The 27,434-nt window shown below is 41.1% G+C and overlaps 1 protein-coding gene across 4 annotated transcripts in view; it reads right to left on the reverse strand.

The window, feature by feature from the left end:
• Nucleotides 1-27,434, reverse strand: part of ARHGAP24 (Rho GTPase activating protein 24) — a 142,298-nt gene that overhangs the window by 1,354 nt on the left and 113,510 nt on the right. For 3 of the 4 annotated variants that reach the window (XM_015861771.2, XM_015861773.2, XM_015861774.2), the window contains 6 exons: nucleotides 27,045-27,167; nucleotides 16,101-16,308; nucleotides 5,609-5,741; nucleotides 4,579-4,652; nucleotides 3,713-3,834; nucleotides 126-1,194 (listed from right to left, as the gene is read on the reverse strand). In XM_015861771.2, the coding sequence (XP_015717257.1) occupies nucleotides 126-1,194; nucleotides 3,713-3,834; nucleotides 4,579-4,652; nucleotides 5,609-5,741; nucleotides 16,101-16,308; nucleotides 27,045-27,167 (1,729 nt within the window). Of the gene's footprint in view, nucleotides 1-125; nucleotides 1,195-3,712; nucleotides 3,835-4,578; nucleotides 4,653-5,608; nucleotides 5,742-16,100; nucleotides 16,309-23,940; nucleotides 25,189-27,044; nucleotides 27,168-27,434 lie in introns of those variants that run through there. The other variant, XM_015861772.2, reaches the window with a different exon arrangement.

A 27,434-nucleotide genomic window follows, 5' to 3' on the forward strand; every position in this document is an offset into this window, starting at 1 on the left:
ACAGTATGTCACAACTGTGGCATATGACTGCTTTGCAATAAACCCAGTTGAATCATTATACTAGAAGAGCAATTTCATACGTCAACTCTGAAAGGCAATCATATGGTAACATGGCACCATCTTACCTTTTTATCCTTGTCTCATACTCGAGTTTTTGTTTGGCCATCTCTTGCTTCAAGCTGGACACCAGGCTATGCAGAGCACTATGATTGTTAGTACTGTTGGCAACGAACGTTTCACTGTTATCACTGCTGCTGGTGGCTCTGCTGCTGTGGCCCCCCACGCTCCTTCGGTCACTTTTGTTCTCATAGTCACCCGTGTTAGAGAGGTCTTCCTGTGGTGGTCCATCCAGCACAGAGTCTTCAAAGTTACCCGCAAAGAAGTCCTGCTCAGGGCAGGTGGTGGTGGATGAACGACAGGAGTTAGAGTGCTCAGGGAGGGATATTTCACAGGAGGATGTTGACCAAGTAGCACTGTCCACACTCTGTTTGTCATCAGAATTCACCGAGGAGAATTGCTGGTGGACATTGTCATAGGTGGAGAGCCTGTTATGCTGACCCGACTCACTCACTGACTCCTTCTGCTTGTTGTCCCTCATCGTGACACTGCCATTGGGTGCCCAGCCCGGGCTTCGGTTATTGAGGGTGTTGGTGAGCCCATCGGTGCTAGAAACTCCCATCCTCACACCTCCATTCTGCATGCTTTGTGTGCCCATCTTAGTCACCGATCCTTTCAGGGAAGATGTTCTCCTGGCTTGCAGGGTGCAGTTTGGTACGGTCTGGCTCTTCTCATGGCTCTCCACAGAGCTACTGAATGACCCATTGGTGACTATGCCACTGCCTTTATTAAAAGCAGGATTTTTTTTCACCATGAGTGGTGGGCTTCTGGTGACATCTAATTTCTGGACACTGTTCCTGGGGCTATTGGTCTTGCTGCCTGGCAGCGCAGTTGGAGACTCACTGTCCATGCTTCCCCTTTGGGGAGACTCAGGTTTGTCCCAAGAGCAGCGCCTCACTGCTGTCTCCTTTGTGTTATTGTTCTCTTTGTTTTGTAGCTGTCCAACAGTTCCTTTCTTTGGCATTTCATTGTTATTGTTGCACACCTCGGGTCCCACCTCAGGGTCTGTATCCTTGGGAAACAGCTCTTCATGTTTGCTTATCATCACTGACATTAACTGCTGGACTACTACTGTACCTGAAAGAAGGCACCAAGCAAGCACATGGTCATTAATGATGTTTTGTTTTGGCATAAATACACTTAATGGCTCAGATTACACAAATACTTAGCAAAAAATCTCATTTATAGAAACATTTACCCAAAACAACCACTATTTTCTTTACCCAAAATGACCACCAGTTTAACACCCTGGATGTTTAAGGTGCCCAAAATGCATCTGGGTACCAGGACAGATCAGCACCACCTCTTCTTTCCATCAGAACAAGCCAGCATGCCTCACAGACCACCAGAAACAGCAACTTTTGCAAAGAAGGTATTGCCATGACAGTTTTTGCATCCCCAAAAGACTAAAGAAGGAGATTATGAGTAGCAAACAATAATGTCACTATAAGCAACGTGCTTCAACTCATTGTGGCAACCACTTTTAAAACTAAAGGACCCTTCTAGCAAGGCACCTTCATGCAGCAGTTTAACAGAAAAGTGGGAGGTAAGGGATTTTCACTGCTGGAATGGCAGCATTTTAGTTTTTGGGATCCAACAGGGTAATAGTGTGACAGAATTTATTTCATGTGAATGCTTTTAACCCATCTGTAGCAAAACTATATGCAAACAGGCAACTGTGTCATGTTACGGCACAGTACAGATCTAATGCAGAACCACAACTTCCAAGTAGCTCCAATAAATGGCTGCCTCTCTAATAACCCCTTGGTGCACACACTGCTCAACTGCACAATTTACACAGCACCATTTATAACTGGACTTAGGGTAATGAAGATATACAACCATTTCTTTAAACTGAATCTCACTAAGAACTGTTAAGAATCTTTCCGGAACAAGGTCAGAGTACTTATAACAACCATCCTATCTTTGAACTCCTAGAGCGCTTTCAGAGGCAGTCTGTGCCCTTTTAATCAAGAATTTCCCACTGTGCAATATCAACTCCCTTGAAATATTCCAGATCTTCATAACCTAGCCCATTAAAATACAAATACTAAGAGACGATTCAAATTAGTTTGTAATTGGAAGTTAGAAAAATCTCACTTGAACTAGACAAAACAACTTTTCATCCACATTGTACGGATATGGTTGCACACAGCTACATGCTTGGCTTTGAAAGGCTGTGCAAGAAGAGCACTTTTCATTGTCGAGCTTCCTCTTCCAAAAAACAAAGAGCAGTGAGGAAGGCTGGACATGGGCACTATTCAGTGTGTAGTCTTTGTTAACAAAGATTCCACATTTTTAACTATGTGCAGCCCAACTGCACATCAGCACAGTCTGTGTCAAATCTAGAAGGTTTACTTCTATAAGAGCAGTAAGAGAAGTTATAAATCTGTTTAATTAAAACTGTTTCCTCATGAGTGAAAAAAAGAAACTATTCCCCTTCAATGAGCATTGTATCCATGCAACCTCCTAAAGCAGCCACTATACTTTGTGGGCTGCTGAGAAGCAGGATGGAGAGGTTTTCAGACATCAAAAAAAATCAGTATTTTCCATTTCCACCCACTTAAAACATCTTTCTTGCTTAAACCTTCACATAAAATATTGGCAGTAGCCAGTTCTGAAAAAATACAGACCCAGGGGGTATCTTCTTTGTTTCCTTTTTGACTAGCTAACTCCTCTTGTCTCACCCCAAATCTTCGTTTGTCTCCCTTTTTCTCAGGTGGGCTGAAGATACACAGTATCCCAGCAGTAAATACCATACTGGGATGTATGGCAGGTTGAGGGTTTCAGCCTCAGTGAGATTCTCATTGACCCCAGTGATAAAAGTCATCTTTATGACATTTCTCTGTATTTTTAATCCAATGAACAATTAGAAATATTTTTGTACTCTTTCATTATGCAATTTGGAAACATTACATTTCTGTCCATTAACAACGGGATGAGGAAGAAACACAAAGCTTCAGAAGAAGGAAAAAAAAACAGTAAATGAATGAAGTCTATGCGGAATTACAGTTATCTGGAAAAGAGGAAAAACATCATGTTCAAAAGAAAAAACGAATCCACACAATACCAAATAAACAAGCTACAAGTTTTGATACGCCGTACAGTGCAAGGACTGTTTACAGCCCTTATTTCCAGCTAGGATAAGGAAATCCAACATATCAAGATACAAGTGTTTGGAGGGAGAAAAGGCACCATGTGAGTTTATGGAGAATGATGGGCCACTGAAATATGAATCTATAAAAAACTTAACTGACCCTTATTAAGTGCAGGTGATGTATTAACTACACTTCTCCCACATGTGCTGGGAAAGAACATGCCATATTTGAAGTAAATGGTAGAGAGGAAAATAAAGTTTTTAATTAAGCTGCCAGTGCAGGACAACCTCATGCAAAGTCTGTTTGCAATGCTATAAACTGTAGTATTTTTATATTATCTTGGGAGATTTATCCCAGCTGTACATACACACTGAAGAGCTCTGTGTCTTTAAAACAGACAAAGAATTTAGTGTATATACCACATGGACTGGTATGTACTGTTAATAAACCTGAAGATATTCTTTCTTTCTCCCTGAAGTTATTTACAGTTAACTCACCCTCCATGATAGTCAAAGGATCTTCCACTTTAGGGCGGAGAATGTTGGGGCCAAAAACAGTAGCCAGATTTTGCACGCTCATTTTGTTTACGCCTGAATAAGACTGGACTTCATCCAGGAATCTGTGAGGAAGAATTATGCCTTTAATGAACGTTTTAGAAGGAAGGAAGGAAAAATAAGTAATCAAAACATACAATGGTTTCTCAACGTAGTTTGAGTATTCTGTTCTACATTGTGAAGGAATTATCTTGGAAGCTCAGGGTTATACTCAGTGTCTTTATATTTTCTTAAAAATGAAACACTGATTAAAAAAAAAATCTCTGGTCTAATTTTAAGATAACTCTGTTGAAGAAAGTGACTTTCTCTAGCATACTTAATCAGGTATTTGGCTCATAAAATATTCAAAATGCAAACTCTCAACAAGAAGGACTTTAATTTTCAAGTGTCCCCTATGCTGAGAACGTCCTTTAAGTACACACTTTGCTACTTTTTAAGATACATTTTTAAGATCTTGCCTGTCTCTACAAAACAATTCTACCAGATGCATGCAGTTTTCAGGGCTATCATACCTCAGGAGTGAACAGCTAAGGCCAATAACTGCAATTATAAAAGTGAAAACAGTGTCCTAGGAAGAAGACCTATATATCCATTTCTGTACTTCTAGCAGCTTGCTTATTAAGGCACCTCATAACTCTGCATCTTGATAAAGCACATTAGAAATGAGTGCAGTAAACAAGTTTTGAGTGCAATCACTGAAGTTAACCACTCCTCCATTTCTGTAATACTTTACCTTCAGGGTCCAAACAAATTTATCTGTCAGCTCACAGCTATAAAAATCACTGTGAAGTTCTTGCAAGAACACTTACCTACAGATGTATTTCAGCAGATTATAATTGACAACCGGCAGGCTCTTCACTTGCTTCACCAATTCTATCAGGCCCTATATATGTGGCCAAAAACAAAAGGGGGAGACAGAGTTCCTTAGTATTTTGCCACTGAAAAATGCTGACAATTTCAGTTACAAGACAATAAACATAACACAGAAACTGCAATTGGAGATGGTTGGAAACTGCAATTGGAGATGGTTGGCTCATTCTCCTCCCAGTTAACTGGAGGGCTAGGGAGGAGAAGGGTCCGGCTCTAGCAGGATTTGAAAAGTCAAAATAGAATTAAACAGAAATAATAACCCTAGAAATTTAGAAGAATAGACTGCAATCAAAAGAATGAGCTTCTTTATTTTTATTTGGAAAACATCATGTTGACTTGATTATCCATGAGCACACATAACAATGTAAAAATCAAGCACTTGGCTTCACTTATTACTTCTTTAGACTAACATAAGATAGTCCTGTGCCACTGCAGGGCACTTTTTGTACTTCAGAAGCCATATTAAGTTCATCCATGTTATGCAAATATAACAAGTTTCGTAAGGTTGTCCACTTCCAGACATCTTTCTGATGCTTCTGATTCAGTGACAGGCAATGAATAGAGCCCTGCGGTCTTTAGTCTAAAGTCAGTGAAATGTGGCATCCTAGAACACTTAGGAAAAAATCACCTCTGATTTAACAGCACATGTTGGACATAAACTACTAAAACCACCTCTATTATAGCAATGGATGATAATCCATGAAAAAATAAAATGTTTTTCAGGCAAGATGGAAGTTAATGGCCACAGTGATACTCATTTGGACTGAATTTGATGATACACAATAAATACAGCAAAGGGCATGCTGAGCCTGACATAGGCAGCAACAATTTTCCTTTAAAGACAGATGCAGTTAACACAAGCAAGACTTAAGTTAGGATATGTAATTACCAGCATCTTCATTCCTCAAAACTGGAACACGTTTTAACATACCAATCTTTTTAATCATCATATGCAACATGCAAACTCACCATTTCTTCTTCCTTGCTGAGCATTTTGGCACAGGAAAGAAAATCTTCATATTTTGCATACGGTATGACTGGCTCTGGGAGTTCCCTTAGGTACAACTTCAGCAGTGATGCCACCGTGTGCACATCTGTATTGCTGTTGGGTTGGAATACGATAGGGCATTACTGCAAACCAAGAAGATATTAGGCAATTTACAGGCTAAAAACTTCTGCTTAACTTTTTGATCATCATTCTAGATTTTACTATCCACACTGTATATATTTATAGATCACCTCTGTAATCTGCTTTTAGTTTTGTTGTCCTGTAAGGAACTTGGAACCTGCAAACGTAAATCTATCAACTCTGTTAATTTGTTACTAAAAATAATTACAAATAGGACCCAACTTGTAGACATAGGTACTGAAAAGATCCAAAATTTCCATTTATGGAAACTTAGATATTTACTTTACTACATCTGTAGTGGCATTCCAGGTTGATCATCAGACATATTAAAAGCAAGACGATGGGGACAAAGAATAATGTCATCATATGTTATACATGCAATAAAACTTTCTTATATCTCTCCATTGTGTGTAAAGTTACATTACAGAAACTTAGGAGTGCTTCTCTGAAAATAATAGATAAAAAAACAGAATAATGCATAAAGAAAGCTTGTATTGCCTCTGAATCCTCTGGATTTAGATAGTCAGGACTTCTTCAAATCCTCCCTCACTGGAATGTTCCACATACTTTCCATGGTTCATATAAAGAGTTGTATTGCAAGTCTGTATCCTTCCCTTTGACTTTTGAGAAGTTTGAAAAACAGACTCGAGATTACGCTAACTTCAGGATTAAAAAGTAACACAGTAACACAAAGACATTTCTGCAATGCGCATTATCGTATGTTTTCTCCTTTTCTTTTAAGACTTCACGCTTGAAACTGTTTTAAATTGGCAGTCTCATGGGGGTAACCACTGGTATTTGATGCACTTAAGCTTTGCTAGAGGTATGTTAATCATTATTAGTGAATGGTCTCTGTTAAAACAAGAATGGTTTTAACTAAGTTAAATCTTAACAAGAATGATGGGAACAACATTAGATTAACATGGTAAGGTATGTGCAATCTAAGTCAAAACAGAAGAAGAGCGGTGATAAGCACTGTGTACATTTAAATGTTAACCACCACCACCCTCCCTGAAACAAATTCCCAGAAAACATTGTTATTTCAACCATGGCAAAAATGCCAACAAAAACTCCAAAACATGTATGAAAGGCCTTTCTAGAAAAACTTTATAAATAAAGCATTAACTAAAAACTGCATTTTTAAAGAAGGTGCAAATTCTGATCTGCGGGTTGCAACCCCAGACTGCAAGTCTAGCCATAAGTGGACTGAAAATGGGTGTCTTGTGTTTTTACCCTTCTTGGACGCATGTGAAAAAGTACTATACATGAAACTAGAGATAGCTGGACTATATTATGAGTTTTTGCATGCTAACTCAGGTTTGGCCTCTATCCTTTGCTTACTACCTTCACTCATATATGAACTAAAGCCCTTCCTCACATGTTGGCCACCAGAACTTCTTACCAATTGCACACCACCACCTGAGGTCTCACAGAACAGATCTTGATCTTCTCTCAGGTACTCATTCTATTAGAACTCGCAGCTCTAATTGAGCCCTACTCTGCAACATGAGAGGGACCACACTGAATCTGCAGAGAATTAAACTCCAATTGCTCTACATTTACAGTCTTGTTCAAGATTTGTATTATTATTTTTACTAAAAAAGGAAACTCCTTTGCTGACCCACATCTTTCCAGGGGGACTACCTGTGTAAAACTATGTACAATTTGTCCATACACATACACTAAACCCTTTGTGTGAAGTAAAATACTTGCTCCGGAAGGGCACAGCAGATGGGGAAAAGGTTGAAGAAGAAAAAAAAACAAATTAAAAAAACCCAGTTCTGATGTAATTTATGATTCTTCTTCTACCAGTGTTAAGCACACGTAGAGTAACATCCTGAAGGGTCAGGTCTGTTGTGTGTTAAAAGCTTTGGTTCTGCTGAAGAGAAACAGGGAGATAAATGAAAGGCAGGATGCCAAGGAGCAAAGAAAATGTAGGAAGACTTGCGTACTCAAACTAAAGTCCTGAAACATGTATCTGAGTGTAAAGAAAGGTGTTTTCTGAGCTGAGGTTCCTGTTAATAGAAGGGAACACACTTGCTATCTTTTAAATTAATGTGCTCCTTACTGACCAAATGCTATGGCAATGCCGCAGACTGCCACAAGATGGTGGGATTGCAAAATAAGATGATCTCAGTTGATCTCTTACAAATTCCGCTAAACTGTACTGAAAAACCACTAGGTACTTTGGTTAATCTGTTAGAGGATAGTTGTGAGTTTCCAAGGAGTTACCTATTGATCTTTTCAAGGCCTGAAGAGTGTTTTTTACCTCTTGGACTTTTTCCAGCTAAAATAATCAGTTTAAGAAATGACACTTCCCCTACTCTTCCATATGTCCTAGAGCCAGTACAGCTATAGAAACTTAGTAATTGTACCTATCTTGTCATTTCTTTTGCTATCTGACATTGTAATATCAAAGTGTTTAACGATTAGAAATTGGTAATTAACATGATTATAAGTATTCATTAAGAAGTATGAAAGTAGAGAATGTAAATTCCAGCAGAGCATCCTGTTATCTACATTGGAACAACCCTCATTAATGGAGGTAAGCTTTTTCCAGGTGCAGAGTGAACAATTACAAATGCGAAATGAGAAAGCACAAAGCAGAAAATTGGATGCAACGCAACAAGCAGCAGCAAGCTGAGAACCAATCTATTTCAGCATCTCATGCTAGACCGAGAGACGTTGCTTACCTCACTACAACATGGATACTGCTTCACTGCTGATACATTGCCAAAAGAGCACTCCGCCACAGTCCATGCAAAGGCATTATGAATGCATACACACTACAGCCTTTCCTTAGTCATCAGACTACACATATCCAAAGCCCCATTCATCCGAACTTTGCCATTAATATCCCTCATGGCCGTGCTGTTTGACAGCACTTTTCTTTGTGATACACAGACACTGTGGAAGTGGCTGTCAGACCAATTATGCTGCCTGGAGATTTTCAGCCTCTCCACCATAAACAAAATGACTGAGGCCCAGCAGGTCGCCAGAAATCCCCGTGTAACCCTCACACTCGTGTGCTCAGAGAGCTGGAGTCAGCGCTTCAGAGCACAAAGCCAACAAGCTCCCCATCAGCTTTCAGAGAGGAAATAGAACAGGGCAGGGTCAGTGTACAGAAAGATTAATGCTGTGCCAAAAATAGCTCTAGACCATGATGACATATACAGTTTGCATACAGAACAAACAGCAGGGAACAACAAGCTGGGAAGCTATAATTAAATTCAAGGATTCTGGTAATAAAATGAAGGAGAACAGTACGAACAGTTGGTGTGTCAGTACATCCCTGAATTACTGGAATTGCATCTCCGTCATTTGAAACATGTCACAGATCACAACCCTGCAAATAGAAACTCTCCATCACCACCACATCCTGAACCCATCAGATGACTTGGGGGCTGTGTTGTTGCATTCATGTTTTGTGGAGAAGCTCTCTCAGACCACTACAGAAGTCCTCATGACGTGGGAGAAGAGTTTCCAACTGGCTGCCTGGTGTGCACGTTGCTCCTAGTCAGCAGGCAGGATGAGATGCCAGAGTCCACTACCAACCAGTGTTGAAACACCATGACTGAGAAACACCAAGGAATGTTACAAATATGCATAGCTCTTTATAGTGAGAATGATAGCACAGTTACTGCTGAGAAACCAGTACTCAGAGGCTGGCAGGGAAGAGACTGTGTTTGGTAATGTTACAGTGAACCAGGTATGTATGACTGATGGAGTCAGGCTTTGGTCCAAAAATGCAAAGGTTATCTCATAACAAAATTGGCAGAATGACCTATGTAATGCCTGTCCCCTCATGTAGATATGATACCTTCAAGGAATCATATTCCTACGTAACATACATGTAGTACAAGCAGCAGAGTCGATAAGCTAAGTACCAGCTGAAGTCTTGCCCACACCTTGTGAAACATGCATCAAAGCCTTTACCATCTCAGGCCCTGAGCTGTTTGTTTTCCTCGCCTTGATGCCACAAAAGCTTGGCTACTTGAGTAAAATTCATAGAATCACCCAAATGATTCAGACAATAAAGGACCTCCAGAGGTCAAATGGTCCCACCCCTGCCCAAAACCAGCCCAGTTAGAGCAGGTTATTCAGTGCCTTATCTAATCACTTTTGCTTATCTCCAAGGATGAGGACTTTAAAAACTCTCTCACACTCTTGCTGAAAAATAAAAGGGAAATGATCTTGATATATCATCATAATCTCTCATGCTTCAGCTTAACCAATTATTTAGAATTGTTCAATTGGAGGGGACTTACAGAGATCATCAAGTCTATTGAACTATTATGAGAAAAGAAAACCCTACATATTCTTCTCCTTTCTCCCTGTGTTCATGAGTTTGAGATCCATTGCTGCCTTCCAAGGACCCATTCAGGGGTGTGAGCACAAGAAATACTAAAGATTGACAGACCTTAGCCCCAAGCCTCACATACGCATGTTTTAAAACACTCCTCTTAATTTGAAAATGCCATCCCTTCTTAAGAAGACCGTGTGTGTAGTAAAGGAATTGACTTCTTGTTGGCAAGTGGAGAACACTTTTTTTCCTTGTTAAATCACATCCCCACAGCAACAAGTGCAATGCAAGTGCCTTTTCAACTCAATTTCTGAATCTGAAATTCACACAAAGCAACACCCAATGCTTGCTCTCTGCCAGTAACTAAAAGCACGCACTCCTACAGCAGGACACCAATTAAGCTGGTTTAATGACACAAGAAATGCATCTCTTAACGTGTATTTAATTGCTAGATTAAGTCTCTTAACTTGTGTCGTATGCAGAGGCTATTTCTGCTAGCTGGATAGAAAGAGGGCCAGGATTAGGAATGAAGTAGCTCCAGACACATAACTGATGAGCAGAGTGTCATTTGTGAGGATCAGGGAAGGAAGCCTGGATCGCCACAGGCAGAAATAGACGGCAATTTACACAAGCTTAAGGTCATTTGTGTTGGCAGGAACTCGCTTTCTAGTAAAGACTTCATTTTACGTAAGTGCTTTGTGCAGGGATTACTGTGCTTTTCCTCTAGGGAAGGAATAAAGCCTCTCCTTGGAAGGCACTGTTTCCAAACAAGCTCTTAGGTATAGGATTGTGTTTAGAAAATAGAAAACTCTATTTAACCAGTGATTTCCAAGTCATCAGTTACTTGTAGCCTGTACAGTGCCAGTGCAGATGCATCCCATTAAGTACTTCTTGCATTCACCTACATTTTAAAACAGAAACATATTTTGTATCTGGAGGAGGATGAGACTGCAAGGGGAACAAGACTGCTTGCTAGATTACCAAAGCAGCAAGGTGCCCAGAAGAACTGTTCTGAGGACAGTGATGCTGCCCGGTCCACAAACACCTATCAGCCTTAATGGCAATTAAAGGTATTGCAAACAAAGAGATGCCTTTCTTTTCTCCTCTGATGTCTTTTCATATACCACAGTAATGCTAGTAGCACATTATGAAGAACAAAATGATCAAAATACTTCAGCATTATGCTTTCACATGTCACACACATTCACCTCCTAGAACTAAAAGCATGACGTTGACAGGTGACTGCCTCAGGACTGAAAAATGCTGAGTTTTTTTGAAAGCACGGTTACTTCCATGGTACAAAACATCTGCCTTACTAGGCTTTTTAAATATTCAGTTGTTGTACCTTGATTCAAAAAAGATACACAAAACACAGTGTAATTATTCTAGTAGGGAACAGTGTATTTCTTTATAGCTCTACTTTATTCGTTCTCCCTGGTCTCATCTGCTCAACAGGCTGAAGATAAAATTAAGTGTTCTTGCCAGGTTTATCCTTTAGGCATTTGGAAAACACTATTCCCCACATGCACGGCATCTATCCTGCCTTCTCTCAAACACATGCAGTGTTCACTGGCTTTGGGATACATGCAGACACACAGAATTTATAGGAGTCCATCCTAAAGTCACTCAGGCCAAGTTTGGAGTTGAAATTAATTGGTGGCATCCTTTAAGTACGCCCTCACTGAGAAGCAGCACAGTTCTCTGTGTATTGACTTGTGCACACTATTCTTATGACCTTCTTTGTACCATCCTCAATCACCTCCTTTTGTTTGGCAATCCCAGTAATTGAATGCACAGGAACATATTCAGTTCCGTGTTCTGGATTATGTGATTCCAGTGAGCAACAGCTAAAATTTGTCGGCCATTGTATACTGCTGCTTTATCCCTTTCTCAGCCAATGGCAATGGCAACTACAGTAACTGAATATTTTATCCTATCATACACTGCATTCCTCTCAAAAGGAACTGATACACATGAGAGAATGCAATAAGGATTCTGCTTTGCCAAATGTGCAAGCATGTACTTGTCTTTTCTCTTGTGCAAACTCACAGATGCACATAAGCTCTGTAATTCTAAACTCCACTGAACTACTGGATAAATGTACATAAATTACAATAGTTGTGAAAATCCAAGCCACAAACATGGATCAATTACTTAAGTATTAAAAACCCATTTCAGTGACATTTTAAATATTTTTTTCTCCCTGAGAAATCATAACTGTCATGTCTCCTAGTAATAATTTTGATGGACAATGAACGGAATGAGATGGTATAAAAAGGGAAATCAATTTTTGTTCCTTTCTATGTAAAAACTGCAAAACAAACCTTTCTTGTTATTTTCCTTATGCAGATGCTACGCTATTTTTACAGACCAAATATTTACAATCCGCTTTGTATCTTTACCAATGTCTGATTTGTAATGCAGAAGAGGTACTTGAAATTTAAAACATAAGCCTCACAAGAAGAGGGAAATCTCCAACCCATGGGCTACCAAAGTGGATTCTCTGAAGGGGACAATTCTACATAGAGATGCAAATATTTCAAGCAGTACTGAGCACAAATTAGCGCCTCACTGCAGTGCTACTTCCTTAAGGCAGATGACACAGTATGTGTATAGAGCCACATACATACAGAGTGACATATTTATTGATTTTTTTTTACTGGCATACACTTTTCACTATTATTCATTTTCTTCATACAGAAGGCATCAGCAATTTTGTGTTTTAGTAACCGTATCTCCCCTCGCAAGGACTGCAAGAAATGCTGATGTGCTTGTTTTCACTGCAGAGGGTTAGGACACTGGCTGTTTCAGATGGATGTTGGATTTTACCATTCTCTAAGTTCTAGAAATTTCTTATGTGGGTTCCACTCTGATTGAATCACATACATAAAGTCCACAAATCTTCAACAACTGTAAATGAAAATAATCTACAAAAAAAGATTAAGCTCAATTTAATGCAAATTAATATGAATTGCTCCAGATTCAGTGCATTTTTGATCCTGACTGCGGCAACAGCACATCCATCTGCTAACTCATATGAGAGTTACAATTTGTCAAACATGCCTTATGTTTACAAAACATGGGTGTATTTTCTTTTTTATCCTTTGAACAAGTCTGGTTTACTTATTTAAAACACGCCATGCTCCTTCTGCTTCATTTATCTTAGTTAAATGAGCACAGACAGGAGGAGCACAGGAGGGAAGAAGGGCAGGGTGTCCATAGAACTGCGGACAGCAGCTACCTCAAGGTTACTGGACAGAAAAAGACATCTGTGAATCTTAATTTCATCTTCCTGTGTCCATAAGGTGTTTCAAGAACAGTATCTGAAAAGAGAGGCAAAATTTTGAAAGAGCACTAATCCTAGCCATAAAACCTTACCTTCATTTTTCCTCCTGCTTCTACAACAGGCTTTGTATTTTTTACTGAATAAGCAAAAGCAACATAAGGAAGAGAAGGGTTAATAATATTTAAAATAGTATTTAATCAATAATATTTTAATTTCATAAGGAAACCCATACACACGTACATATGGATTTCACAGTGACTTCATGTGTTACAAAGCCTTTGTTTCACTTACGTGCACCTAAATGCAGAAAAAACGTCACCATGAAAAATGGCAAACTACTCAAACATCAGCTCTTTGTATGACTTCCAGGACCAGCAGCAGCTAGACTGTCCCAATCAGAGCCAGTGACCCAGGACTGCTATGTAAGCGTGACCTGGATTCCATTGTTCCTTATCCCATCAAACAAAACTCTTCCAAGCTCTAAATGCTAACTCTTTATTACTATCAATGCATCTGAGTAAGGGAAGGGAGATTAAGAAACAAAACCCAGGTACATCTTGCAAACTGATAATTACAAAATAAACACAGTACATCTCAAACTCCATAAGAAGAACTAAGAAGGGACACACCTTGACACACATTCAAGAGCTCAGCTTGCCATACCAATTCCATCAAACCTGGAGATCATGCTGCTGTTCAGCACAACAAAAAGAAAGGCTACCCAAATCCAAACAGCACTCTACTGTCAAACCAACTCCACTTCCCAAAGCATACAACTGTAACAAAAGATTGTACAATAATAGAAGGTGCACAGTGGCAGACGTGAGAGCAGAACTTAAATCTGACTTCTGATACCACTTGCTACAGTCACAGATAATCTCCAGATTCGAATGGAAAAACACAACCAGAAAAATAACCAAGATATGCAGGCATAAAAAGCTGGTGTTCTATAAATCCTTAGCTTCAGAAGGACCACTGCAGTACCTGTTATTTAAAGGTAATTCCTGCTCAGGTTTCTCATTACCAGAGTAGACATCACATGCCTACTTCATAGCAGTGGCACATACAATCATTCCTCCATTTCATCTGCTAAAGTTCAACTGGTGTGCCTATTCCTGGGTCTCATTAGTGTGTGCTACAGACGCTGTTAAATAAGTTGGCAAAAAATAATAATTATGCAAGTTCACCCCTGGTCTCATCTGTTTGAAACAGACAGACCTTCTGTATTTCTTTCAAGCTGTATCTCTCAGTGGGGTGTTCAGTGCATCATCTTTCTGGAGCCTGGGGGCAGTTTGTTCTTAGCATTTCTGCCACAATCTTATGGCTTACAAACACTTGAAAACAAAACAAACTACTGGTTTCTTTAGCCCCTGGCATTTTCCCACTTGTATCTGCAGTAAAGATTATGCTGAGGATATGACCAGCAGTATTTAGCTTAACGTCAAAGAAAGGAAAAGATATCCAAACAGTGTCTGGTTACTGTAATATTCTACTGTTAGGCAGTATTTGAACAGTTCGTAAATATGCTACAAATGGTGACCAGTTAAGACAATTACATCACAGAATCGCAGAGTAATTTGAGTTGGAAGGGACCTTTACAGGTCATCTGGTCGGACATCCACAGCTCGATCATGGTACTCAGACTTCCTAGAATCCTCCTGAACCATAGAACTGTTTTCTAGTCAGTCATCCTAACTCTCAACGTCTGATGTGTAATTAATGAATCTTGAATGAAAACAATCACTTTTCCTTTCCACGGCATTATAAACTTTTGCCATTTATCACAGTGAGGGTCAAAACTGAGGAAGCTGTTCAAGATAAAAGCGAGCTACAGATGTCTGCCTTCTGTGCATCTGTGAAAAACACATATCTCCATACATATCAAATTTGCTCACTTCAGAGCAGCAGGGAGGGTAAGGAGGTAAACATTTTCCAGCAATCAGGTTCATACTGTGGCATATTTTTGCACTAAAAGATCAAGCTGTGTTTTTCTTCCTGTTATTTGTACTACTATCAGTCAAAGGTCCCAAAAAATAAATGTATTCTGTTTCTTCCTCCTAATGCAGTTCAGGCCTTCAGTGGGATTGAAGGAGCACAATTCCATTTTCGAAGTATATTTACATGTGTTACTTAAGGCACAAATCAAGGACAACAGCTGTTTGACAGTGCTTTTAACTGGAATTTCATTAACATCATATAAACTCTAAATACAGAGTTTAATAAAGGGATTGGGGCATTCATAATCCCTGGGTTCTGTTTCTCTGACTGCACCCTCTGAATACACAAACTACTGCTATCAGTGCTCATGGCAGGAGAGCTGAATTTACACAAAATGTTGACTTTGCAAATTGAAGCCACCTACAGGAGTGTACTGGGCTTTTTGGCTCATAAAGTTCTTATCAGCTTTGCAAAATTATATAAATACTGGAACACAAGTTGGACCTGGACCCTCAAAACCAATTAGGTTTACTAGTATGGTCACCGCGACCTTCAGTTTTATAAGTAACATATCACAATTGGTGATAGGTCAACTTCTTCCTCTGCAGAACTGACTAAACCTCTGCATTTCAAATGGTACCAAGATCAAGGCTTTTCAATTAATCCAAAACATTCACGATACAATTCCTAAATGCAACCTCTCCAGAAATACTTTGAAATTAAACTTCAAAGTCAAGAAAAAAAAAAGAAATTTCAACATTAATAACAGGAAATACAAAGAAAAACTGTAACAGCCAGATTTTACCTGTCAAAAGAAGGCTTCTCTCCACAGTCAAATGCATCCTGGAGCTCCTTGACAAGATTAGCCTGCCCAGGCAGTCGGAAGAGGCCTTCTTCCTTCAGCCCCCGCTGTCGGATGAAATCCACACACTGCTCCACCAGCATGGGAGCCAGGCGGTTCCCATATCGCTTCTCGTACCGGACAGTGTCTTCTAGCTTCTGGCCAAAAATACCTGTGTGAAGAGAGGCGAGCCTCAGTTGTGATTCACTAAACAACATCAGGAGCCTTTGTCTTCTGCAACCCATGAGATCTAAAGCTCACTTCAATGCATGGACAGTAATCCACCCCTCTCTTAAGGATAAATTGTTCCATTTCACATTTGATACCCTGACAGAAATACAACGGAAACATATTTTGCAACAATGCTACAAAACATTATTTTGAAAGATAAATTAAAAGTAAACTGTAAATGATTGGTTGGGTTGTTTTTTTGGTTTGTTTTCTTTTTACACCAAAGGGACAAAACTCATATATTCTAAATAGGATTTTCTGTCACAAAACTGCTGAGTCAAAAGTGATGCATATCACCATTTCCTTTGGTCATGTCTAATTACATCTGTAAAATTCAGTAGTTTCCACATGAGGTTCGGTGGCATATAAACATTATCATTCCACGCAGAAGAAAAAAAGATTTATAAATATAACTTGGGATTTCATTTGTTCTGAACCAAACCATCAATTACATTCACCACTTAGGCAAAGATCATTCCTATAATTTACCAGCTGCATCATCACTTCAGCAACTATAAATGGTGTATGAAAAAAGATATATCATGAAATGAAAGGTGAAATACGTCAGACAAACTGCAGGAAACAAGCATTTGGCTTTAACCTCAGCAGAACACGGATTTTCACTGAAAAAATCAACTTCAACCCTGATTTGAGGATATCATTGCAGGCACTGGAAAGACACTTAATGTTTGGTAATTATTTTCCCTCCATTTCAAGCCAGCCATCACTGGTATTATCACAGCAACATTCAGGCATATCATCTGTGATGGAAGCTCTCCCTCGAGACCATTTGTTGACAAGAATTGGGGCTGGAGTAAGGCAATTCATTTTCTATATATAGCAGCACAATGAGCTGTTCTAAGGCAGCCATGATAAGAAACTAAATACCAAATAACTTCCTACACTTGAAAGACTCCTTTTGCAATTACTAATGTCATAAAATAGGAGAGATGGGGGCAAAAGAAAAGCAGTAAGACAAATTCTGCCATTCGCTGAGCACAAAGTTTGTACCAACTTAAAAGTATTCAAGAAGAGGAATTGAGTTGTTTTCTTTTTTTTTCTAAAGGAAACACAGAATTGACCTTTCAGCCCAAGAACTTCATTCACTGAATTTGCCTATCATCCCAAGAACTTAATTCACTCCCAAATTGGCAGACATGAGTAAGTAACCACAAGCTAGGGCAGGATGCAGACTGAAGCACATTCTCCAGAGTTACCTTCAATGCATACGATTTTTCTGCAACAAAAGAAATGATAACTCATGCCTGTCCCTGAAGTGAAAGTTATCGTGCATGTGCTCCAGGATGTTCCAAGTGAGCAGGCAGCAAATTGTCAGCCATCCATCCTGAGGGTCTGGGGTTTGTATTTAAGTGAAATATTTGGTGTCCATAAAGCTCAGCTTCTTCACACTGTCAGACAATATCACATTTTCCCACCTCTTCCATTCCTCCCTAATCTCCTGCAAATTCCCTGTGGGCATGGCAAGAGTATTAAGTGAATCTGGGCTTCCTATATCTGTCTGACTTAAGGGTTTCTGCTGGCCAACACAGAGGAAACCCTCAATCCCTCCACTTTCTAAGCCCTCTTTCTAAACAAAGTATAATTAAGGATAAGATTTACTGAAAGTTAATTAAACAACCAGTGTGAATACAGGAACTTGGTGATTTCAAAGTCGCTTCTGCATTTGGGATGGCACCCAAGACCTTCATCCAAAGATGTAGCATCTTTAGGGAAATCAGATCAGAAATCACCACCTAGAAATCTGAAATTTTCCAAGTCCAGGCATTCTGAGATATTGTTAAAAGAAACAAATCCTTTAAAAATAAGCGCACATTTACATACACTGAAACTCATCTACATCATTTTTCAATAATGCGATGATGTGAAAAGCTCCACTGAACATCAATCCTTTATCACTTGAGCCTTCCGTGGCACAGTTCAAAGGGCAGATGAAGGAAACGGCACGTGGCAGCTTCAAAAATGGTTCTCAGACTCTCTGGGCAACCTGTTCCTATACTTGACTGTAACTGTGAAAAACATTCCTTTATCCCATCTGAAACTACCTTGTTTAGATGCATGTCCAGGGCCTCTATTCCTTCTCCCCCTGCACTACTGTGAGAAGTCTGGCTCCATTCTCACAATATTCTCTTACAATCTGAGAAGGAGATTCTGTGCTGCCTGCAAGACTGTCCCTTTCTCTAGCAAAACACACACCATTTCCTCTGCCTGTCCAAACTCAGCATGGGCTCCAGCTCCCCCATATCTCAGTGCAGAATTTGGCCCACCTCCCCTGAGTTTGGCCTATGAAAATACAGTCATAGAATATGAATTTTACATAGAATTTGTTCATTTGTTGTGTTGTTGTTTGGTTGTTTTTTTTTAATTTAAGAATTTTCAGTTCTTTTCAAACAAAATTGATCAGCAGAAAATACAAATATTCCAATTACATGATGTACAATTACATCTCATATCCACTGACAGTAAAATTAGTATGAATAAGCTCTGCCACATTAACCATACTTTCTTCTTTTTGTGCTAACATTCCTTTCAATAATGTACAACTTGCAGACCAGACTGCAATTTGTAGAAGAAAGAATAAGTTCTCAAACCTAGCAGACTGCTTTGAAACTCCTATCAGTAATGACACCACAGTCAAAACATCATAACTTTATATTAATACATGTTCTGGGATTCTGCCTTTTTTCTTTCTTTTTAGTGTTGGCTTTCAAAGCATGTCTAATACATAGTGAATAAAATTAGAATAAAGGATTTTGTGCAGTGGGAGCAAAAAACCAAAAGCCTAAATTGTTGTAAGTTGCCAATGCACCCCAACACAAGCTGCAATACATTTAAAGGAGCTGGCAACCACAAAGCATTAAAACGCCTGTACATTGAGCTAACCAGTATTTTTGAACACACAGAGAAAGTAATAACAGATTCACATACTAAAGGTGACATACTTTAAATGGATATGACTGATTTGGATCTGCCTTGTAGCAGCAATTCACAGATCCTGAAGAAAAAAAACTTTAAAACAAGCAATTCTATAGAATTTAGAGTGATGGAGAAGTGAGTGGTGATGTCACTGAAATCCCACTTTTGCTTCCTAAAGTATAAACTCAACTGTTTCTACTAGTGGATGCAAAATGCTTTACAAATGTTGGGTCTTTTTAATTCAGGCACTTAAAATACTCATAGCTGAGAACACCCTGGGGTAGAGCAGAATAACTACAGCAGTTGTCTAGATTACATAGATTGGGTGCAGATCCTACATGACCCTCAGAACACAGTTGCATCCCATCTGGTCACATCCATAATTGAGGGTCACAGGGGTCCATACACCCCACTGCTCACATTCCAGATTAACCCTCAGAAACTCAGCTCTCCTACTGTATGAGTGGAGAAACTACTGTACTTCTCTCCTACTGTATGAATGGAGATAATACTGTACTTCCTTAGAGGCACAAGACTCTCTACTCTCTGCTTTGGGAATCCCACAGCTAGTTGGTGATTTTGACAACCACGTAGTAAGCTGAAGTTAAGATCTCAGTCTCGTGGAAAACCAATGGGAAACCACCCTGTTATGCACTTAAGTGCTCCTAAAATCGCCATTTACTCTACTCGGTGTTCTCCAACTTGTTTGGCTTTGACATTTGTCTCAAGCAGGCTTCGCTTGATCTTGAAGTGCAGACTGAACTTCTCCAAAGGAAATATTTTCCTCACCAAATAAATGCAGCACTTAGCCACAAAAGGAGTTGAGTATGATAAGCCCGCATAAATATTGACTTGAATACAGACTTGCTGATGCCTTATGGAAAAAGTACTCTGCTGCCAGGGGCAGAAGTGGCAGAAACACGACAACTCTGCTTCCGCAGGTTTTGTCCTAACTTTTATCTTGTTCATCATCTTTCTGTTTCATGTTGGACTTTTCTACTGTTTACTGTAAAAGCCAAGATCTTTGCCCTGTAAAGGTTCCTTTTCTTGCACCATCTCTTTCTCAGGTTCTTACATCACAAGTGACTACTACAGAGATATTGCAGATTGGCGATTCACAAGGACTAAGATGACAAAGCAAAGACAACGCTCTGATGAAGCGAAGTTACACACTGTTAACATAGTGCTTAGCAGAGGCAAAGATGAACAATATTAGCTATGCCTCGTGATACTAGCAACTCCTTTATAGTGAAGCAGTGAAAAGATGGTCCAAAATATGGAGACTACATCATGACCAAAGCCACAGATATAATTTCACATTATGTTTTTTGTTTGTTTTTAAAACATTTCTACTACTGTAACTAAAGAACAAACATGAAGAAAATGAAAGAGCCCTCAATGTTGCAATCCATATCCAAGTTCTACATCTCAGAGTCTCCAAAATCCAGATACAGACAGATACACAAGTGCTGATCCATGGATTTGGTTTATCCTAAGGGTAGAGTGTCAAGAAAACCTGACATTCAGAATGGCAGCAGCTTGCTTGTCTGCCCCACAACTGGAATATGGCAGGTAAATGTACCTGTTTCCAGTTCTGACCAGTCTTTAGATTTAATCAACAGAACTGCTTTTCCAGGGAGGCCCTGGTAGGTCTTAAAGCTACATCCAATTAAGCCAAGATCATGCATAACATCAAAGAGGAAAATCACATGATAGCAAAGGGCACACAGACTGGTTATTCATTAACTAGAACATTCCCGTGGCAGAAGTTTTGTAAACCTTTTGAGAAACTGGATTTCCAAGCTTCCATAAAGCTGATGAAAGATATTACAGTGCTATACCCAAATTCTGTTTCTATCTGCTCAAGAGTTGTGTAAGCATTGGGGTATGTTCAACGGTACTTACTCAGAGTTTGTTTTTAAAACACAAGAATGCTATTAGACTGTGATTTTTGTTTCTACTGAACAAAGTAAGAGGTCACATCTCAAGTCCGTTGACTCCAAGCTCCTGATCCATAAGAAGAAAATGAAGAGATACAAGTGGCAGTTCTGGCAACTCATTCCATGCCAACTGCTTGAAAAATCCCACCCGCCTCTACAGCTCCATCACAGCATACACTGTGTCCGCACATTGTGCACCAGAACAACCTCCTTCTTTCCAAAACAAGCTGATAGTTTAAGTGACTAGAAAAGGTCAGTGAAGGTCTAAGAAGTTGATCTCAGCTTGGGATTTGGAAGAGTACTCTAGGTATCCCTCAACTTCAAATTAGTAATTAAATGACACTGAAAATAGAAAAGGTGAGGTGAAGGGACTTCAATAGCAAGGTAAGGAATACAGCAACACTTTGTATGGACTTCAAAATTGTTTCTTACCAGCTTTCTACTCTGCTGTTCTCCAGTATGAAGTGCTGCTCTGAATGGATCAAAGGCAAACAGTATTTCCTTCATCCCTACAGAGCTTTTTAATGGAAACACAAACACCAAGACACAGTGATGGCAGAATTTAGTTCCTGCCTGACTCTTTCTTACCCACAAGCCTTCTCCCATGCTACCGTCAATGTGACACTGGCAATAGATGAGGTCCCTATCCTGGAGCTTAGCACAGTTGCACGTCTGATGTTACTGCTCAGAAAAAATACAACTCTGAAAGAGCAGAAATAGCTACATGCTGGAAAGGAAGAGAGGCGATTTGTAAAATGCCACCAGGAACTCATCACACTCAGATCAGGTCCTGTACCTCCTTCTCTTGTCATGACCAATGCACCACCTTCTCCGGAATGGCTCACTTTGGTGCATCTTGAATGTTCTCACCCCTGCATGCAGCAGCAAAGTCACCCTCAGGTATTCCTTTCTGCACTCACCCTGCATGTTCCCGCAGGAGGTTCCCATGGTGCTACTTAAACAAAGAGCACTTTCCCTGAAAAAGGCTTCAGAGACTCCTGGCTGTATCTCTGTTCAGATGTCACTCAATGAGAGGCTATTTCTCATAACTGAGGTGACCTCCAAACATCTCGTGACACTTTGTTTTTCAGGGTGTAACACAATGTAGCTTTCATCTGAATTTCCAGCAGAGGTTCTGTACCTTGCACTGTGTCAATGGTGCATCTCTGCCTCAGTGCACAATATCATGCAGTGCTTCCAATGACCAGCCAATGGCCCTTCTTGTTCATTTTATTTTCTGTGCCGTGTTGCACAGCTTAGAACCAATCAGCCTGTTTTATTCTGCAGAAGGCTGGTTCTGCCTGCTTTTACAGTGAGTTGTACAACCTGCAAATGAAGTTAGAAGAATTCCTGAAGCCAATTTTAAGAGCAGTGCCATTGGTCTAATTTGCCTGTTAAAACACTGTAATGTCCAGTTAATATTCATCTTTCTGTTGTCTCCAGTGGGACACAGACCTCGTTAAACATGCACACCAGCATTCTGCAGCTCTCTGATCTTGGGGCCACGTGACAATGCTCTTGACAGAGCATGTACATAGGCAAGCAATTGAAATAAATGATGTTTAGAGGAAAGCAAATTAGCAGCGTGACCTCTCTCATCCAATCCTCTGCCCAAAACACTGCAGCTTCACTTGGGATTTTAGACAAGAAGAGACTGTGTGTCAAAGCAGATGGGGAAATAATAAACAGCTAAAGCTCTGCTTGGAGAGGCTAAGGCAGCCGTCTGCAAAATTACCTGTTCCTGTATTAAACTTCAAAACATTTCTCAAATAGTCAAGAGTACAAACAGCACACAGACAGCTCTAATTGACACCAACACCTTGAAACACACCTGCACACTACGTTCAGACATATCCATGTCCTCTTGAATAGCCTCCAGAGGGTCTCAACTCCAGCAACCAAAGGAAGGTCTGGCCTCAGGGAAAGAGGTTTTGGGGGTAGACAGCTTTCAGTGCCACGCACAGTTTCTGGTCCCCCCCTCCAGCCTCAGCACCATAGCACCTTATCATCACTTGTATCTCTCTCTCTAAAAGTATGTTTCCTTTCCAGATGACATATTTTGAAAGACAGCCTCTCTGCCTTCCTCCATGCTCTGCTTCTACAGGTGTACGTGCAATGCAGAAAATGGCCTTATAAACCTCCCTGCAGCAGGTGGGAAGGCAAGTGCAGACTGCAGGAGAGCACAGCAAACTGGCAATGCAGCAGCTGCAGCAGGACAGTGCACTGTAGGGATCCACTTTAGTCCATTAGAAATCTCCAAATCCAAGGACTCGGTGTTCTACACATATGTGCATATTTATCCTGCTCCTTTACTCCCTCTTTCCTCACCACTCCTCCCACATACACAAAATACAAACCCACACTCCTTTTCTCAATATTTTGCTAGCCAAAGTGGTAGCACTCAGCAACACAGCTCCAAACCCCCAGCTCCTCTCCCTGCTTTTTGCTCACAGGCTCTCCAATAACCTTGTCTCCAGCTCCCTCACTGAGGCGGCCCATCCATGGGTTATTCCACAGAGCATACAGCATCAGCTGGCCAACTACAAACAAACGAACAAAGAGGAAAATAAATCATTCATGAAATGTCAGCATCTGCACTGTTTCGTGCCCTTTGTTTGAGTGTTCTCATCTGCCTACACACGCAGCCCCCGACTTTTGGCATCGCCAGCAATAAGAACACAGGGACAGAGCAGACCTACCTTTACGGAAACTAAAGCACCGCTTAATTTTCCTGTAAGTAGTTTTAGGGAGGAAAGGAGGTGCCGCTAAGGCACCAGGGCTGCGGACTCCGGCATTTCTGTCTTCAGGCATCATACAGGCCGGAGCCCCACGGCCCTGCAGAGATCTCCTTTAGCAGCTGCATCCAGAAACAACGCGACTGCTCATCCTCACTGACTGCTGAGGAGTTTTGAAGCAGTGCATTTTCCTCTGCAGCCAGAGATGAACAGTCTTCTCGCTGCCAGAGAGAGCCTGAAGTAATTTTAATGTTCACTTCCCCGCTTCAGTTTGGCTTTGGGGAACAATTTCCTTCCGTCTCTCTGTTTCCTTTCGTTTATTTCCTGCGGTGAGACAACCGTCTCTTATACAATGTCACAACAAAAGAGTTTCAGCAGAAAGATCTATCTTCCATTCAGACTGAAGTGCCGGTACAGAGAGATGCAGAAAGATTCCTTCCTCCTGGCCAGAACGGGAGGCAGAGACTCCAGATTCACAGGACAAGGTCAGTGCTCTGCGATGTGCAAGGAGAAAGGGGAGAATAATACCCGAAAGGCCACTGAAGGGTCCTCTGGGACGCAATGCTCCTCGGTGGCTCCTACAAGCCCTGCAGCTGAGGAGCAGAAATAGTGGCCCCTTCGCCTTAAAGGCTCTCTGTCCATCACGGATTCCTCTCCAAGCGCCTTTTATATCCCTGACGTCGGCGTGGGCTCCTTACTCGCTCGCCTTCGAACCACCAGGAGCTCTCGTGGGAGAAGGACGTCAGATGCGGCATGAGTACATCCTTGCCAGCAAGACCCCGTGCTGCTGCGAGGAAGACGTGCCTACACGCGGGGATGCTCCACTCTGCCTCCTGCTCCCACGCCAGGCGATGGCAGCCAGCGCCGCTGCGTGCAGCAGGTGCGGGGAGGAGGGCTGTACTGCAGCGCAGCTCCCTGCTCTGCCGGATGACTTTGGGCTGACTCGAGGCAGCGGCAGCTTGCGTCCTGGCTCCGCAGGAGCTGCCAGACCCGAGCGCTGCACTCCTCGCCTCCTCCCTCCCCCGTGGCTGCAGGCTCTGCAGTTCGAGCTCAGGCCTTTCCCTTCTGCAAAAATTGCCTTTCTACGTCTAATCAGGAGAGGAATTTCAAGTGCAAACAGGCATTGCATGCCCTCCCTCATTTACACTGCTTTTCCATGCCAGATTTTTTTCCACAGTTCCCCATTGCTCTTCAATACAAAAACAAAACAAAAAGAACCCCCAAAAATTTAAAAAAAAACCCAGACAACAGGCTGTTTCTGAACACCTTACTAGGTTCCCACCTCCCCCTGCTCATTCCTCCCTTCTAACACAGGTTAACAAATAACACTGTAATGATACGGTTAATCATCTACAGCAATCCTTGCTCTGATACTAGGAGTCCTTTCCTACTGCTAGACAGACTTTAAGCTCTGGGGGCTCACCACAGCTCACAAATATCCACAGAACACACACACAGTTTGCTTTCAGCACTTAAAAGAACCAGAAAATTCAAGTATGTTGCTTGTGGAAGTGGCACTTTACTTGTATGACAGCAGACTACCGTGCTTTACTAGTGCTGAAATTTAGGCAACAGTTACAGAACAGGAATAGAATATAGAATTTGATTAATTCACTGTCTGCAATTATTTTATGTACTTGTTGGTGGACAAGCTCCTAAACACCTGAAGCCAGAGGAACCCTTCTATAACAGGATCAGGCTGTTGCAGAGCAGCAGCAGGCATGATCGTGTAGGAAGGAGTAATAAAAATATCAGCATGTCCACCCATAAGTAACTACAGAACAGTCAATAGGGCTTGTTATGACTTAGGATACTTACAATATCAAATAATCAATGATTAATGAAATGGGAGACATTCTATTGCACAGATTTAGCAGTGACACCTCCCATGACATTGATTTTTCCATGTAAGGACAGCCAGACCTTCTCCACAAACACTAAACCCAAAATTATCTTCCACCTATTCTCACCTTTTCCAGGAGTTAACTGTTCACTTCCCAGTACACTTAACTCTGAAATCACAGATAAGATATCCCATAGGGAAAAACAACATTTTGATAGGTATGTTAACTACAAATGAACTTAAGCAGTAATTAAAGGATTGCAGTCTTCCCTTTCTTTATGCAGATCAGAGTGCAGACACCTCAGTCAGGTACTTCTCTCAGTAACTGGCATTACACGTTCCTATGACAATGAGGGTGTCCTATGAGTTTCCATGGTGGCTGGAAAGATTCCCAGCTGCAAACCAGAAATAGCTCTTGCCCTATAAAAGCAAATGAGGGGCTGATGAAGAAAGCGTGGGGTCAGGACTTGTGAGATTTGGTTTCTATTTGTAGCTTTGTCACAGCCTGTGTGTGCAGACTTGGGCCAGAAGTGCAGCTTCACCAGATTTCAGCACCCCACCACTCAGTGCTGCAGGGCTGCCTTGACCCACTGTGTGTCACTGAGCAGTTTTATGCAGGTGGAAGCAGCATACAGCGTGTAGTTAGCTTCTCTCTATGAAAAATGCACTTCTGTTAGGTACTGACACATTTATATCACAGCAGTAGTGTATGCTGCTGTTTGGCTGCAGTAGAATCATGAAATAGGTTTCAACCTTTGGGTTGAAAGGGATCCTGAAGCCTACCTGACCCCAACCCCCCTGTTGTGGGCTGACTGCCCACACCAGCTCAGGCTACCCAGGGCCCCATCCAACAGAATCACTGACAGATTCTCATAACAAGCATTTGAGAAAAACATGGGCAGTCCTCTACCTGGTGACCAAAGGAACTGCCCTAGTTCTCCCAGAGAAAAGCTGATTTCATAGGCCCATTTTCTGTGACAGCATCCCTCGTATTGGTAACGTGCCATCCCTACCAAGAGTAGTAGTTCTGGCATTTCAATTGAGCTCTCTGCACAGGAGAATGCCTGATAGATGCTCTGTAAGTTAAACCAATGGTCTGGTTCCACTTTTATTGATCGATTGATTGATTGATACTACTCTTCCAACTCTGTGACTGATGGAGAACAAAATGCATCCTACAAGCTTTGTGCAGCCGGGAGCCTTGCGTGTTTGCTCACTGACTCACCTCCTCCAAATGGCGCCCATATAACCCTGCGGATGGACTTCACCCAATCCTCCATGTCATTCTGCGTGCTCGCCATAAGAAGATACGTCTCATGATTAGCTGTCATCCGCTCTCGGTCTCCTCCTGCAAGAGAAGATTGCAGCACTTTAGAACAACCATTCCGTTTTCCTGTCAAGCCAGCTTCTGCCAATCTGAGTGCTGGAAGGAGTAACAGCAGCTCCATGGCAAGCAGACACTGCCACTGGAGTGTTTATTGTCAACCATGGCATGTAGAGAAGGTCCTGCAAGTACATCCCCCATCAGAAAACGAGAAACTGTCATGCTTCCAAAAGGAAGTGAGAGGATAAATGTCATCGGTAAACAACCCACGCTGTTCCAAGAGCCACAGGG

The sequence above is a fragment of the Coturnix japonica genome, chromosome 4 (genome assembly GCF_001577835.2).
Source record: "Coturnix japonica isolate 7356 chromosome 4, Coturnix japonica 2.1, whole genome shotgun sequence".
In the NCBI taxonomy this organism is placed as follows: domain Eukaryota; kingdom Metazoa; phylum Chordata; class Aves; order Galliformes; family Phasianidae; genus Coturnix; species Coturnix japonica.